Below are 16,988 nucleotides of genomic sequence, written 5' to 3'. Positions count from 1 at the left end.
GTTTTATTTCAGGCTAGTTGGTCCTGATCAGTTTGTTTATGATCCCTAAACCATTGTTTATTATTGTCAGTTAGTCAGAAACCCATGTAACATGGATTACATCATTGATTAAATGTTCCAAATGCTAGAAAGGCCACAAAACTATCTAGTGAAGCAGTTTTATTCTGTATTTGTTCCTTTATACATAAAATGTTTCGATATCTTGAGAGCAAGTGAGAGGTATATGATTAACAGTGTAGTCGTATTAGTCTCAAACATTGATAAGGAAAATACCAGTTTTAACAAATATCCCAGTGGAGCTTAAAGTACTAAAGAACATACTAATTTAGTCAAAAAGGAGAAAAGAGTACAATAACTTGGAACGATAGGAGCTTGCTGACCATTACCTCAATTTTGAAAATAAGGCCATCTTTCACAATATTACCAATTTAACACGTAGCTTTGATTACCGCTATAACCTTGGTTCCATTGATTACTCTTTGATTTGCTATATATGTTTTCTGAGAACCTTAATGGTAATGGTAACTGTAATGGTCACAGTTCATAATTTTGTGCAGGCAGGATGAGGTAAGGTAAAGGTAACGGACCGCCGTGCATACAATGGTTTGCCTGTGTTTTACTGAGCGTCAGTAAAAATCAAAATCCTCTACGTAAAACACACAATAGAGAGACGTAGTAGACCATCGACCCAAATTCGTTTCAAATATTCCCCAAAGAACACTGGTATGAAATACACTTATTAACAAAGAAGAACGCCTGAGCTACGAACGGGAAATAATTCAGGAACCCAGTTGACCTGGTACATTCACATGAGACCACAATACTCTGTGGAGAAACACAGAAGTACCCTATCCTAATTTACATTTGTTAACGTACAATTTAGGGACATGATCCACCCCTTCATCTGACCTCATCCCGCTAAATGAGTAATACTAACTCCCACACTGCCAAACCAAACATTTATATCCCTGGCTCTAAGGCTATGTGTATCAAGAGGATTAAAAAGGTGGAAATACAAGAGGACCGCCTTGTCCAGTAAACATTTCAAGCACTCCTTTGTAAGTTAATTAGATAATTTTCATAACTTTGACAAGTGGTTTCCGTCGAAACGGTATAAATATATCTTTTTTTCTCTTATGTTACAATGTCTTACTACTCTACCTTTTATACTCATTACTAAGTTCTAAACTCTAAAGTTAAATCTTTAAATCTTTTTCTAGTTTTATTTCTAACAAAGCACCTCCATCTACCTCTGCATGATGCCAGTACCATATCATACGTAGGTCAGACCATATTTTAACCATATTAGGATAAAGTTCATGAAAACGTAATAAGTCACATTCAATGCCTTTCAACTAAGTCATATTTACAAGGTATAATTCAAAAATTCAAGCGAATGTATATTGTTTAGGTATTTGAGGACCAACGGCCCCGAATTTTTAGTGTTTCATCATCAATGCCTAATCTTTTGGCCTCATTTGCACCTCCATCGAAAAGAATGGGACTTGAAATGTCCTATAATACTGCATAAAGACGATTCTTTTTGTTAGATAGACGAAATTGATAACGGGCTAAACGTGTCCCATCGTAATGAATGAACAGATTTATATTAAAATGAGAATAAAGTTTTTAGCAATGTGATGGGACAGAAAGCTTTGTCTGTCTGTTGGTTTTTAACTAGTGTTGAGGAAGTACTGATTTGGCCAATTTTGGAGTTCTTTAAGGGAAGGTCAAGGACGTGAGAAACAGACATCTGGCACATGGATAACATGAACGCCAACATCATACTCATTGTCAGTTACAATCTCGCCTACTCGGAGCAAGCCAAAATAAAATAAAATAAAATAAAAACAGAGACTAACAGTAGAAGAAAATAATGCAGACTATAACAGGATTAGCAATACCTAGGAAAGTGACCGTTTCAGTTTTTAAAGTAAATCTACTGATATGGGCATACGAATATCAGGTTTAGGAATATTTTCCTTTAAAATCCTTCCAGGGTTTTTTTTTTACTATGAAAGATTGCGAATTGTCATGTAAACCTTCCAGTTTACGGTAAGTACTGACACAAGCTACGAATATATAACTGTGGAAAAAGCCTATCTTCTTACTGAAAAGTATGAAATATACTGCAACAAAATACTGGGGCGGGCCAATTTGTATGCATGATGTGTGATAATCGGAATGTTTTACACAACCTAGCTATTTAATCAGTCAACTAAAACATTTACTTGAGTATCTAAATCTTCTAAAGATGGTTTGGTACTTCTGTTGTGGGGATCTATGGTGCAACCGCTGAAAATCACAACGTGATAAAGAATTTGCCAAATTATTAAGCTTGCTGCTGATATAATTAATGCTTTCAGTAAAATATTAAACTGCAGAGTACAGAAAATAAGCTTTTTAACAAGGGACATCACTCTTTTCGACTTTAACAATCTTCTGTTAATATTTGTCACAACTGCTTGATCGCCAATTTTAAAAGAGAATGTTCTGGTTTTTTAAGGCAGAAACTAAAATACATAAAGCGACTACCGTTGGGAATAACTCTAAAAATATGATATTAGATAAAATACCATCATCAAACCAGGACATTGCCTTGGCAAGCAGTTTTGAGCCCATATTTCGTTCTGTCAGCGAACAGCTCAATAAAGTCGTTTGAAACTTATATATCATAAAGAATGACAGTGATGCCATTGTAATTGTCAAAGAGTGCAACCCAAACTTTCAAATCTCCACGCATTTTACCGCAGGTACGTGAGGACAGGTCCTTATATGAGCCCCTGAGTGCCCCTCCTCCCTTTTTTCTATCTGACAGACTATTTACGTATTTTTGTTTTTGTTTTTTGTTTTTCCCCTCTATCTATACAACATGGGTCACTACAAATGCAAAAATATCATCAAATTGCAGTAATTATCCACGTCCACTATACCACATGTGTATAGGCTGAGCCTATACAAGCCTATACATACTGCATCTGAGACAGAGTCTGTCATGTCGGGGATATCTTCCTATCTCAATTTGTAGTCGATGAGCTGATATTGTGAGTCGCATGATCACGGTGGTGTTGTTGTCTCTTTGACATACTCATCCATATCCAAAGCATAAAGACATTTGGTGTCCAGATAAACTTTCTTTTTTTTTCAACTGATTGGTGTGTGAGGTCACGAACTGAGTATGACTCAACAAATTTTCTGCAATGATTACACACGCCTACGAAACTGCGTATCTCTTTTACGGGCTTTGGCAATGGAAATGTTGAAACAACCGATTTCTTGTCTGAATCTATGTTAATTCCATCTTTTGAAATAATATATCCAAGATGAGGAAATTAGTTTCAAAAGGCCGATTCGACATCACCCCACTTTTCAAGGGGAAATCCTGCATAGGACCCCCAACCCCGACGGCCGGATGCAAACGGACGGCATTCCTATTGAGCATAGGGTAAATACGAGAATTATGACTTTCGTACACAATGGATTCGTTGACATTCCCACAGATGGGGATGACTTCATCAGCGAAGACGCCTTCCAGGAGAAGCTGCAGGATCAGAATCAGAAAGCACTCAAATGGAAGGACTTACCAACCGGTGTGATCTATAAGATCTTGGAGGTGGTAGAAGTGGATGGAAAATTCGGCAAAAGTAGAATCCTCACCCTGAAGGATCGAGACGGAGAGATCACTAGGATATGGGCCTGCCCCACGCTCAACAAGGAGAAGGGTCCTTTGCAAGGAGCTTTCGTTCGGAGCACTGGATTCAAGGTGAGCAAGAAATCTCAGCAGCAGTACCTCTCCTATGATCTGGTGAGGAAGTAATCGAGGGCTATGGGTAAGGGGTTCGAAATTTCCCAATCCAAATTACTGGATTGGGAATTTTTTTTTTTTTTTTTTTGGTCACTTGGAACTTTGATCTGGGGGATTCTGGAATAAGCGTGGGGAGCGAGGCGTAGCCGAGCGAGGCGCGCGTTGGAAGAATCCTCCCTATGGCGCATGCGCAGTAAGGTCTTCACTAAAAGTGGTGGCCGTGGAAGGTTTTCGCAGCTGCTGCTTTTCGTCGTAGTAGAAGCTAAGACATTTCACAACCCCTGCAAATTCAGATTTATCGATATCATCATCCTCCAGGCCTTTGCTCACTGCATCTTCGATCTTGGATTGGTAGGATCTGACGATGCGCACGGTATCTTCATGCTTTTTACGCTTTTGGCGGATGCGCTTGGCTAGCACCGCCAACCCCGCCATCGTGATGGAATTCACGACGGCTAGTGAGCTCAACGGAATGCATGCCACGGCGCCTATCCCCGTTGCGGCGGTGCTGAGTGTGCCAGTGGTGCAAACTACGTTGAGTACTGCACAGGTACCTAGAGCAAAAGACACCGCTTTTTCCACTCGTTTATAGTTCCTCGACAGTCGAGCATACTTATGCTTTTCGGATTCAAGCTCTTTCTCGATCGACTCGATTCTAGCTTCTCGGTAGGATTGCTTCCCCAAGTCTACGTCGTCCATTTATCTATATCTAGAGGAGCATGCCCAAGATGGAGATGCTTTTGAAGGGGCTATTGGGACCAAGGATCAGGCCACTTCCATCGTAGATCTGACGTCCGCTCTTCAAGTATAGCCCATCACCGTATGTATTGGGCAAAGTGCCTGGACTCAAATACAGACCACGACCACGAGGTTTCACGCAGCATACTTTCCCACCCTTCTTGAGATATAATCCGGATCCCACAGCCTTCTGGATGGCTGCACTACCCAAACCGCTCAATGCACCCACGCCCAAAGCAGGTAGCACGGTTTTGGCCAGCATGGGTAGCGCAGCAGAGGCAAGACCTGCAAGCATGGGGAAGAATCCACCTTCTTTCTGCATATTATGCCTCACCTGCTTCGAACTCATCTCCAAGACCATACCACCCTTCCCACTCTGCAAGAGCTTGGTGATGCGCTCGATCTGGCGGTGAGTGAGGAGCATCTTATGCTCACCAGATAGGTTTACATGCAGCAATCGGACGCTCACGGGCAACCCTTCTTTGCCGCACGCTGGATCTTCTCCGCCTGACCTTTCGTCAAGTTGAGACCGTACTCCTGATAATCCATTTATTTATACCTCACGCAGATGGAAGCGGATGGTGAGATTCTCTCCTCGCAGATCGATGGGGCGGCCGTCTTGATCGGTCAGATACGTCTGCATGCGGTCGATGGTCCTCAGGGTCACGGTAGACGAGATTCTTGGGGGTCTGGATGATCTTCATACCAGGATCGACAGCGGGAAAGAAGCTATAAATGGTGGACTGCTGCGTGCTGTTGACGTAGCTTCCGTGGATGATATCGCTATTCACCAGGATGCTATTGATGCTGATGATATTGACGATATTCTCACCCTCCGCGTAGCCGTTGGTGCTTCGGTCGTAGGTATACGTATACGTCGGCGCTCGAATCCAAGCACCGTACTGATGCTATTGGGCATGTCGAAATCCACTCGATAATTTCTGGCGAGGGTGAGGGTTGCTCTAAGCGTCGCACGATTGGCATCGAGAAGGACCTTAGCCTTGTGCCTATGCAGCCGCAGTTGCCGCTGGATCTCATCGTTGATATCGTCGATGCCGTAAGAGCCTGTGCTCAGCTCGACGGAAAACCAGTTAGCCCCGTCATCGGGAGAGTAGCGGAAGGAATTATTGCCTGCATGAATATTGGGGATGGAGTAGTAGGTTTCCAGATTCACTAGGGCCATCTCGTAAGATTTCTCCTCGCGCAATTGGAGGGGTGGATTGAAGCGGGTCAAGATCTGGCTATCGTTCCCAGAGACGATAAAGGAGAACCCATGCTTGGGTTCGGTATTGGTGGCGATTTTCCGCAAAAGTGAAGCGTCCATTTATCTATCCCTCCTTCATCTTCTGACCGTCGGATTCGAATTGGAGGATTCGATCGGAGATGACCAGGGCGAAGACTTGGGTATTGGCAGGGACGTTGCGCTCGAAATCGGCTCGGATCTGGATATCCACCGTCGACTCTTTCAACCGCTCGGACTGATGGCTGACGTCGATGACGAATAGGGGATAGAGATCGATGAAGTCGGAGGAATTGATACCACCATTGCTCAGCAGACTTTCCATGCTGTAGAACTTCTTGCGGAATTCGGCGGCCTCCTTGTAGACCCTGGCGACCCTGCACTGGGTGAAGCCGGCATTGAAATCCACGGCGGGATATCGCTCCGCACTGAGGGTCGCGTGGATATTTCGCAATCGACAGTGGTCGAAGACGCGGCATTATTCAGCTGGTTATTACCCCTATCGGTCTGGAAGGCGACGATGATCCATGGCGGTTTCTCACGTCCGCTTTTAGCGGCCAGACGCCAGTGGAATTGCGAGGTTTGGGGTACGGCGATGTAGTCGCACTGCCTTATGCGAAATCCGCAATCGATCTTGGTCTTGCTCTGGATGGTCTTATAGAGCCGCAGCTTCTTTTCGTCGGAGGGGATGACGTGAGGGACGAACCAGGAGACCTTGCTCAGGATTACCTTGGCCACGTCGTTGACGGCGGCAGCTCCGAGGATGGCATTTGCATCCGAATCGCGCACCAGGGAGAGTTCGTGCTTGAATCCGTAGACGATCTTATCGTAGTCCTCAGCAAAGCCAAAGACGTGCTTGAGCGGGATGGAGAAGGAGAAGGATCCCTTATTGACTGGCTTGGTGATGATATAACCGTGGCGTGCTGCGAATCCGACGTTTTCTGCCTCGGCATTGGTGGTGGAATCTTTGAACCATAGCTGGTTGAGGCCTTGGGATTTGGAGAAGTCGTCGGGATACTTCAGCATACCCAGCATGGTGGTGGCAACGCCGGGATCGTTGAAGTGCTCGATCTGCTGCCCGGAAAGTCGGTAGCTGATGCTACGAAATAGATACATGACGCCGTTATGGACGAGCGATACCAGATCACCGTCGGCATACGCGGTGCCATCGTTCTTCTGAAGTCGTCCTTCGATCAAGAGATAGCTTTAGGCGGGGTGGAGTCTCGATATTGATGCGTATCTCTGCACCGGCATTATTCAGCTGCGCCCCGGCTTGAGGTTCGTATTCGTGAACCTAATACTCCTGGAGACTTTCATCGAAAGTCAGTCCTTCGATGATAGTGAGCATATCGCGCTATAGCGCTGGACGAAGTCATGGATGGTGGCCATACCCCCACCTGAGATGAGATTATTGAGACGGACCTGCTGCTGTGAGGTCCTCTTGACCTTGGAGGATGGTGCTTGTGGAGCATTTTTCTTGCGAGTCACTCGATGGACGACGTGGTCAACGGCCTTGACCGCACCTTTCTCCACACCTTTCAGGGCTGCATTGGAAGCGTCACTCAATGCCTTGCTACCCAACGTCTTGGCGGTGGAGGAGGTAAGCACCCGTCCGGCAAGATTGGCGATGGTATCGAAAAGGTCTCGTCCGCCGACGGCATATCTCCGGCGATAACCGTGATTCACTACTAAAGGCATCGTAAATTTATTTAGAGGAGCTTCCGATGCAGCTTCTCGTACTCATCCCTGCTGATATGACCGGACTTCCTCATGACGTCGAGGATGACCACGATTTCGTTGCGCACCCCATTATTTCCAGCCTGGTAGGCGGCGGCGCAAAGATCGAGACGATCCAGCAACTGGTCGAAGCATTTGGGGAGGAAGACGGTCGGCACCCCGCTGCCATACTTATCTTGCTTATAAAGGTAGGATACGATCTCCTTCCATTTGCGGCTTCTGTTGACCTTTGGGGTCCTCGATAGGACGGAGTTTCATTGATACATGGCACCCGACACTCGAAGGATATCACCATAGGCATTCAGGTCTTCCACGTCGAAATCTTTGGGATGCTTCAGGACCATAAGCTCCCACAGGCCGGGGGTACCCTTATAGCGCTCGGCATCGATGTAAATATCGTCTCCATCGAAGGTGACGGGCAGACTCCCGATCATGATGGAGCAGTCTTCTACTCGCAATCCGAAAGTATGGTCGGCCTGTGGAGTCATACTGAGCTGAAGATAGTGCGTCGCTCGCGGACCGAGGCTAGTACCCAATGCTTGCTCGATAGCTAGTGGGTCGTCGTCGTCCTCAGTAGTAGAGGTAGGAGGGGGAAGGGTAGGCATCGGGGCGGGCAGAGCAAGTGGGATATCTTCGATCTTTTTGGTGATCTGGGAGGCAGTCTCCTTTTGCGTCTCGACCACGGGCTTGAATATCTTTGAGAGGTCGCGGCTGAGTCCGATCTTATCTAGGCGACGCTGCATTTCGCTAGCCTGGATGCTACGCTTGGTCTCCTGCAAGTCTCTAGCAAGCGCCTCACGCTGCTTGGGATCGGTGATCTTGATAAACGTCATTTATTTATAGCTTCACCATCGTCCCATCGGCCCATAGCGTTCAGCCCATCGCCTCCCATCGCCCCATAGCGTTCGACCCATCGCCTCCAATCGCCCCATAGCGTTCGGCCCATCGCCCCATAGCGTTTGATCGAACGCCCCATAGCGTTGGATCAATCATTCTCCCATGCTTTTTGCCCCCTGCCTCAGCGGGGTGCAAAAACCGTGGATTCCCGAAGTGATGGCGGATCCTACCACTTTCCATGCATTTGGAGGAGCAGAAAGGCTCGTGGCTGATCCTCCTCTGGGCTTTGCGGAGATCGTACTCTCCCACAATCCTCACTTTTACGCCCGACCAGAGGGTGGTAAATTTGGGTACGTATATAATCTCGTGGATACGGTGCAAGACCTTACCGCGGGCAATCTTAGCGCCGCACCGATAGCATACCTCGGGAAAAGCTTCGAATGTCTCTTGCACTTATCACTGCCCGATATGGAGGGATACGTGCACTGATGGCCGCGGACGGTCTTGATGCAGCACGGTGGTCAGGGCGGCTGCTGAGGTTTGCGGGAGGGTTGGAAATTATAGGTCCTTCCTTCGAAATCCTGATCATCGATGCGGCGAGCGTACCTTTCAGCTCCTTATCTACTGCAGCAATACCCCGGGATATCGCCATTAATAAGCACGCGCCCCCACCGGTGCTTGCATTCAGGGGGTGGTCGTGGGGGCTTGGGGGCATTCTCCTGATCCAAGTCCCGTTGATTCTCCAGGAAAAATTCCTGCAAGTAATCCATTATCTTAGACTCGATAGAAATCGTCTGTATTGCATCGATATTTCCCAGCCGTCTTGGAGCTTGTGAGATCGATGGTCATAAATCCGTGAGGCTTGGCCCAGCAGTGATTGCATAGGGCATCGAATTGAGCCGGGTGAGATCGCCGCAATGGTCCCGGCGGATATGATCAAGATTTTTGGCATCCTGCTCAAAGAGGCAGATGAAGTTGGCATTCTCCCGGATCGATTGCCGCGGGAGCTTGAAGTAATTTTGGCAGAGGTAGAAGCAGTCCACGTTATTATGGCGACCGCGCACGTAGTAGTCTTCGCACTTGCTCTGCTTGCTCAGCATCAAGTCGTCGAAGACCATGAGGTTCTTGCGGATGGGATCGAGCTCTCGAGGATCCGGCACATCGCTCGCCTGCTCAAAGTAGAAAGGTTCGATACCGCTATGCTTGGTCGGCGGCTTCATCATCTGCACCACGTCGACCAAAGAGTGGGTGCAGCGATCCTTGATGGAGAGAAGTTCACGGATGTCGTCTTTCGAAAACTCCTTTCCCAGCGTAGTGGTAGGTGGGGTGGATGAGACCTGGGCTGCCGATCTAGTGGATATGAGCGCCTTCTCCCGTGATAACCGAGGCTTCAAGTATCTCCTGAGCATCATCGACGTCTTTTCAAAGTACGGCTGGTTGGTACCGCTCAAGGATAAGAAAGGCGCCACGATACGAGATGCCTTCCGGACCGTCTTCAAGGATCGCACGCCCGTGAAGCTATGGACCGATAAGGGCACGGAATTTTACAATCGTGAGGTGAAGGATCTGCTCCGGAAGCACGACGTCGATCTCTACTCCACCGAGAACGAGGAAAAATCGAGCGTGGTGGAGCGCTAGAATCGTACCATGAAGGAAAAGATGTTCAAATACTTCTCGGCCAATTCCACGCGGGCCTACCTTCCCGTCCTGGATGATCTCGTCAGCCAGTATAATACCACCAAGCATCGATCCATCAAGATGACCCCTACCGCCGCCAGCCAGAAAGAGCACGAGTCCAAGGACTTCTGGAATCTCTACGGAGACCTCCCACCCATGCAGCCTCAGCGATTCAACGTCGGCGATAAGGTCCGGATCACCAGGAAGAAGGGCATCATCGAGAAGGGATATACTCCGCGCTGGACGGAGGAAGTCTTCACCAACGCCCAGACCCTAGCGACGCAGCCGCCCACCTATCGCCTCGTAGACTATGAGGGTGAGGAAATCAAGGGATCCTTTTATGAGCCCGAGCTCCAGCACACCGACCAGGATATCTATCGCATCTAGAAAGTCTTGCGCCGGCAGACCCGAGGAGGGACGAAGGAAATCTACGTCAAGTGAAGAGGCTACCCCAAAGAATTCAATTCCTGGATTAAGGAGTCCGACTTGCAATGATCCTCAGCAGGCTTTCCGGTCTCGATCAAAGGAGACAAGAAAGTCTTGATTTACGCATGGTTCAGTTCGACGAAGAGCCTTAATGCGTCTAGATCCTCTTTCAAGCGGTCGTAAAGTGCTTTTGTGATGGGCTCGTTATCAGTCCGGGGGAGTGGGAGATTTAGCAGGTGATACTTTCGCATGTTTAGATCCGAATTCACCTTGCCGCTGTCTGACTTACCGACTTTGCCATCTTCTACGGCCATCAGCTTTTTTGGTCAGGTCTTTGATCGATGCGTCATGCTCCTTTTGCATCTGCTTAATCTCCGATGTCATCTCATCGATATCTTTCATGCTGTCTTTCAATTGTTGGCTGACCCATCGCTTCGTCACGGCGTCCGAGCTGTCTCGGGGCAAACCGAGGCTGGTGATCCGATGATCTTTCATATCGAGATCCTGAAGCATCCGCCAGAAGGGCATGCGCTTTCTCGAGTGAGATCCAAACTTATCCATTTATCTATAGTCCGAAGATCACCTCCTCGAGCGTCCGACCTTCCGATAAGAGCTTCAGTACGTGCAGGCAAAAGTGCCCGCAGACCACGTCGCCGCGCCGCTGGAGCTCATCGGTATTATATCGAATTTCCGGCTGCAGATAGTTGACCGTCTCGTCGGGTGGAGGCAGGCCGTAGGAGTCGAAGTAGACTTTGAATCCTCCGCGCTTATGCCAACAGGTCCAGTGCGTGCCCTGACCATGACGATCGTCGTGATTCAGGATGCCGCACTCGGTGGGATGGGGGTTGGGTGGTAGGGCATCGCGCATGAATATTCCTCTGAATCGAGGGATGCCTAGGGCTGTGGCAGCTTCTTCCAGCTCTACGTTGGAGAGGGGCTTGTGGGGGAGGAGGATACCGTGCACTCGTATGCTGCTCATTTATCTAGGTATGAGCATCCGCATCCGTCAGAGTCTGTTAAGTATGGGATGGGCATCTTCACCCGTGAGTGATTCAATAGTGTCCGTGGGCGAGGGTGCTGATGCCGTCGGGGAGGATGTGGCGCTTATCGTCCTTGGCTGAGAGGGCAATCTTGTTGATCTCCTCGGCGTAGATCTGATGGAGATGGCTGCGAAGGATGCTCATCGGTCGGTGGATCTCCTGCTGAATCTCAAGGCATCGCTTGTAATCCTCGAAGGCGATGCATACTTGATGACGCTCTTGGTGACTCCCTTCGCCTTCTTGGTGGTCTGACCGTCATCCATCTTGAAGGCGTATAGCTTCGCCCGGAGCCCCACGAATTCGGCCATGATCTTACCGCCGCATTCGTCCTTGAACATCCCAATGACCTTCTTATTCACGCCGGTGGGGATGTCGGAGGGATGCTCGGCCGGATAGTTGGACGTGTCGAATTTTTCCTGCACGTGCGTAAGCCAAGCTATCGGTGTCGGTGAAAAGTAGTCGGGCACGATCACCATACATCTCCTTCACGAATCCGTAGTGGAAGTCGTACATAAGGACCTTCGAGATGTCCAATATGCACGCTCCCAGGTAGACGGGCTTATCGAACTTCAGCTTGGTCTTCTTCATATGAACGGCTGCTAGATTCTCGGTGAAGACGACGCGACGATCGAAGTTGGGCTCGGCCACTGGCTTCAGGGCCTGCTTCTCGGTGGTGACCAGCCTGACGTCGACGCGCTTCCGGATATTCTCCATGGTCTTGCCGAAGACCGAATTATTCATGAGCTTGAAGAAGTCCTTCTCGGAGTCGGTCTTGGCCCGGGCGCGAAGAGTGGTATTCAGATCAATGTATTTCTTGAGCCATGGAGATTGGCTGAATCCGATGATGCGATGGACTTTGGTGAGCTTCATCCCCCTCTCCAGATACATCTTGAGATTTCGATAGTGAAGGGTATATTTCTCACGCTTTCCCAGGTGAGGCACGAGCTTGTGCACTTTGCCGATCTCCACGTTCTCGGGCGCGAAAGGGTAGTCTTTGTGGGCGTCGTGAAGATCTTGAGGATATTCCAGATCGCATCCCACCATGGCGCCGTACTCGTGGTCGTCGGGATATTCCAGGATCTTCTCGATCTCCTCCGGCTCCATCCACTCGAAGTCTCCCGTGGGAAGGGACTGCACCATCGCCCACCCGTAGAGATTGTTGGCGTCGAGGTAGGTCAGATACTTGGTGGGCTGGGAGGCGTCGTACGTGGTCATGTAGGGGTTGTTGGCCTTGCCGTAGCGGTGGGTGATCATGGCGACACCCCCTCTGGTTGCCCTCTCGAACATCATCAACATGTCCGGATCGGAGAGCAGCTCCAATCTCACCTCCGTGGTTTTGAGGGCGGCGTTGTAGGATAGCCCAGGGGATGTGAAGTAGTGGGCGGGATCTAGTCCGTAGTGGGTCAAGCAGATATCCCTGAAATCCTCAAAGATGTCGGTCAGCAGCAGCACGTCAGTCTCGAGATAGAGGTCGTGATAATCGCGTATGTTTTTGCACCCGAAGGTCTCCCAGGCCCTCTGAGCGTGTGCGTAATCCTCATCACTGATATGCTCTCCGGAGAGCGTACTGAAGAAGACTTCTTTGGTTGGGAGCTGAGTCTCTTCCAGCTTGGCCGGTCCATCCATATAATCGTAGGGAAATACCCCCTTCCGAATCATTAGCTCGTGGCGATCGCCGAATCTCGCCTTCACGGTCGCGAATTGGTCGGGGGTGGGATTCTTAGCTAGGGTATCCAGGCTGTTGAGCATAAACCTGCACGAATCGACGAATCTCATCTCCAGATCGTCCACCTGCTTGGAGAAGCTGATATACTATCGTCGGTATTAGGGATGCAGTTGATCTTACCCTCGGTGTGGCCAAGCTCCTTGACGAAGATATAAGAGTCGTATCCGCTCAAATTGTGGAAGAAGATGGGGACGTGCTTCGGAAGCTGGAAATCCAGATTGCACTGGTTGTGCGCTGCGCCGCGATATTTCCCGGTGAGATGGTCGTGATCCCGGACCTTATCCCCTCTCAAAGCATCGCCACAGATGTGGCAGTGCGTGCTTGCTTCGAAGCTCGCCTTATCGTCGTAGGTCATCTCCATGGGCTTATTCTCCTTGTATAGTTTGGAGATGGCGCACACTTCTTCCTCTACGCATTGCACAAATTTCTTGGTCGCATCCTCCCCGCAGTAGACGACTGGATCTTTGTAGTCGCCGTGAGCGTATTTCACGTAATAGCAGAAACCCGAGGGTCGCTGCAGTTGATAGGCCTTCGTGTAGGAGTGTGATGGATCCGGCTGACAGGTGTTGAGCTTCTCCGTGAAGCACTCGAAATCCGCGTATATCGCGAAGGGGACTCACATCATCTTCTTGAGATTATGGAAGGTTATGGTGGCTCCTTCTTCCGGCATCTCGATCCTGACCGCCTCTTTCTGGGTGCAATACTCCAAGTGCTCGTCCAAGATGTCCTGCCTGGAAAAGTGGGAGAGGCATCTGCGGCAGAAGAAGAGCTCGTGACCATGTTCTGAGATTTGGGAGCTCAAGAGTCGTGAGAGGCTCTTGATCCAGCAGTAATGCTGCTTATCTTCGCTAGGAAGAGAAGATCTACTTGGGTGGGACCCGTAATCTTGGATATCTTGAGTGGGTAAACCTAGAGATCCTCTTCACCATCCTCACCCTTCTTCACCTCATTAAACCCATAGACGTTGACCTTGATGGTGGGATTCTGCCTCTCAAATTTATCAATCGCCTTGAGCGAGACCGTGAAGTTGATGCCTTCGAAATTCAGCTCATCCTCCCATTTCTTGTACTGAGATACGCGGTATGCGTGATTGCCATCTACTTCCTCATGATGTAGGGCTGTCAGCACCGCCCACTGGAAGCAGCGATCATCCTCATTTTTCACGTTGACGATCGCCTTCTTTTTCGCGAGTGCTGATAGAGTCGGAATGAAGGAACCCCCCTTGAGCGGCTTGAATTGGTTGAGGTGGATTTCTAGCCTCTCGATGCGTCCGAACGTCCACCCACTCCCATCGCGCATGTACTTTGCCATACTTACCCTGATCTTCCCCATCATTAAGTCGATTTCCAATTCGAGGTTGGATGACTGTGTGAGGGTAGTGAGGGTTGATCGAAAGTAGGTGGTGACGTAGGTATTTTCCCCAGTCGCGGAGTTGGTCTTCACCATCTCCACTAGAAGCACCAAGACCACCTTCAATCCCTGCTTTTGGACAAGCCCATCTGCGATGGTTGTGGTGACGGTGCTCCGACTTACTTTCAGAAAAGTGGCCACGTCGTGCTGCTTCACGGGTTCGATGACGACTGTGCCAAATACACCGTTCAGATCTTGCCGTCTATCGACGATCTTGATCTCATCCTCAGCTGGGGCGTTTTTGATGTTCTCTTCAACCAGCTGGAGCAGATCGTCTCTCTTGAGCTGGGAGTACTTGGTGAGACCACGATTCTTTGCTAGCGCTTTGAGCTGCTTCTTGCTGAAGACTTCCTGGCGTTCAAATCTACGGGTGGTTTTCTCCTCGATGAGCTTCACCAAGGCCTCCTTGTTCTTCTTACTGACCCCCCTCAGACCCTCGTCCTTAGCTATTTGACGGAGGGTCTTCATGGTCTCTTTCACCACCATCTTACCCTCGACTGGGATAACCTCCTCCTCCTGCTGACGTGGTTGCCTGCTATGTCTCCAGCAGAGACCATCCTTCCCGGGCTTGCTCTTGCAGAACTGCCCCTTCTTCCTCTTGAGTTCGACGCCGCAGGTGGTCTTCTGCTCCCCTGGTTGATGCTCAGATCGCAGCTTCATCAGAATATCGTCGACGTAACATAATTCAATTTCCAGTTACTTTCCCATAACACCTGAGACATTACCATTTAGAATGTAGCTGGAGAGATCGACAGCCCAAATTGTAACCATTCGTAGCCATTCATAAACACCAGAGTGCATAATAAATACTCATTTATGACGCCTTTCTGAGTGCATGGACACTTTCAAAATCCAACATTGAAAATGCCGCTGCTTTTGCGTCGAAAATACTCTCTAATCATAGTTTCGCAAACCTACAAAAGCGAATTATGGACATACTCTTCCGTTTTCAATTTGTAATATCAAATTACTAATTTATTATATCAAATTTCTAGTTTCTTATATCAAATTATTAATTTGTTATTTTACATTGATAATTCGTTATATCAAATTACAAGTTACTTTTATAAATAGAATATAGATTTGCGATGCAAATTTTGATCGTTCCCTCCGCGGGACTCGAACTCGTACCGCTGTGACATCTATGGCAACACGGCCTGTCCAGCGCCTTACTCCACGTTTACATTATCTTCCCTGTATCAATTTGATCCGATGGAGCAGTGTAGCGAATAGAGTCGTCACACTCCGAGACGTTTATTATGATGATTGGGTTTTTTAACGGTCTTGACTATCCTTACGGATCTCGCACGACCGCCCCTTACGGTGATTCTGTTAGTAAATGTCTGTTAGTAGTTGGAGGTAGCGGAGCCCAGCCTTCGGGATACCCGACCGAAAAACTGTCAGAGTATGTCCTATATATATACTAAGGTATACGTCATCGATTTAACATGACACATGAACATCCATGTCAACTTTCATTGAATTCTGCCATGTTGTTTCAGAGAAAAAGACTTTAAATTTATAAACACAAAACATGCCGAAAAGCCAAGGGCAACCATTTTAACACTGATCAACTGATTTTTCTAAAAATATCTGTATAGACCCACCTTAACAAGCTAAACACTTTTACCCCACGTCAAATAGAAGCTAACTGTAATGGTCTTTGAGTTATTTTCCAATAAAGCATGAATGTAGGAAAACGAAGATGGTGAAACGCAACAAATGCACCACCGTATAACCTTAACAAAAAATAAATACTTACAGAGATGACCGGAAGATCTTCAATAAGTTTAAACACAACTTCAAGTAAGCACTGAAAGGCCCGTTTCTGATAGTGACACATATGTCTATGCCCGTTGAAACCCGTTGAAGGTCCATATGGCAAGAGAGTTCATGGTTTATATAAAATCTATGTAGTTTACACAAAAAATGTATCGGACACAATTTTCGCAAACAATTTGACAATAATTTAATATATATATGATACATGTATGTGTAAATAGTCTTACCGACACCAAAAGTTTTTTGAATGATTATGAAAGCACGATACATCAGTCTCCTCCAGTAACAGCCATTGCTTTTGTATGTACTTCGTTTACCAAAATAGTATAGTCTTTTGTGTAATACTGACGGGAGATTGTTTTCTGTTCATTGTGTCCATTATTGACAAACTCATGGACAAAACCAATTTCTTTTCTTTGAAATGGACGATTTCGTGCGATATGATTGAATTCGTTGTTCAAAAATCTGTCGTCATGGAGATATCAATATTGAATACTGCTCATGTGACTACAACTAGTGAAACCACCATGCGTGACACACACACTGACAAAAATATAGGCAAAGTATAGT

General features: G+C 47.8%; 1 protein-coding gene across 1 annotated transcript; it reads right to left on the bottom strand.

Annotated features, from left to right (window-relative positions):
- Positions 1-11,851: 11,851 nt before the first annotated feature.
- On the bottom strand, positions 11,852-13,126 carry LOC148623949 (uncharacterized). The gene has a single exon (XM_088566904.1). It carries the CDS (start codon positions 13,124-13,126, stop codon positions 11,852-11,854), a length of 1,275 nt encoding a protein of 424 aa, XP_088423030.1.
- Between the last annotated feature and the right edge of the window lie 3,862 nt (positions 13,127-16,988).

The sequence above is a fragment of the Perna viridis genome, chromosome 2, assembly GCF_037379345.1.
Source record: "Perna viridis isolate PV_CMFRI_1.1 ecotype Kerala chromosome 2, ASM3737934v1, whole genome shotgun sequence".
NCBI lineage: Eukaryota > Metazoa > Mollusca > Bivalvia > Mytilida > Mytilidae > Perna > Perna viridis.
This window is presented reverse-complemented; position numbering and strand designations above follow the sequence as displayed.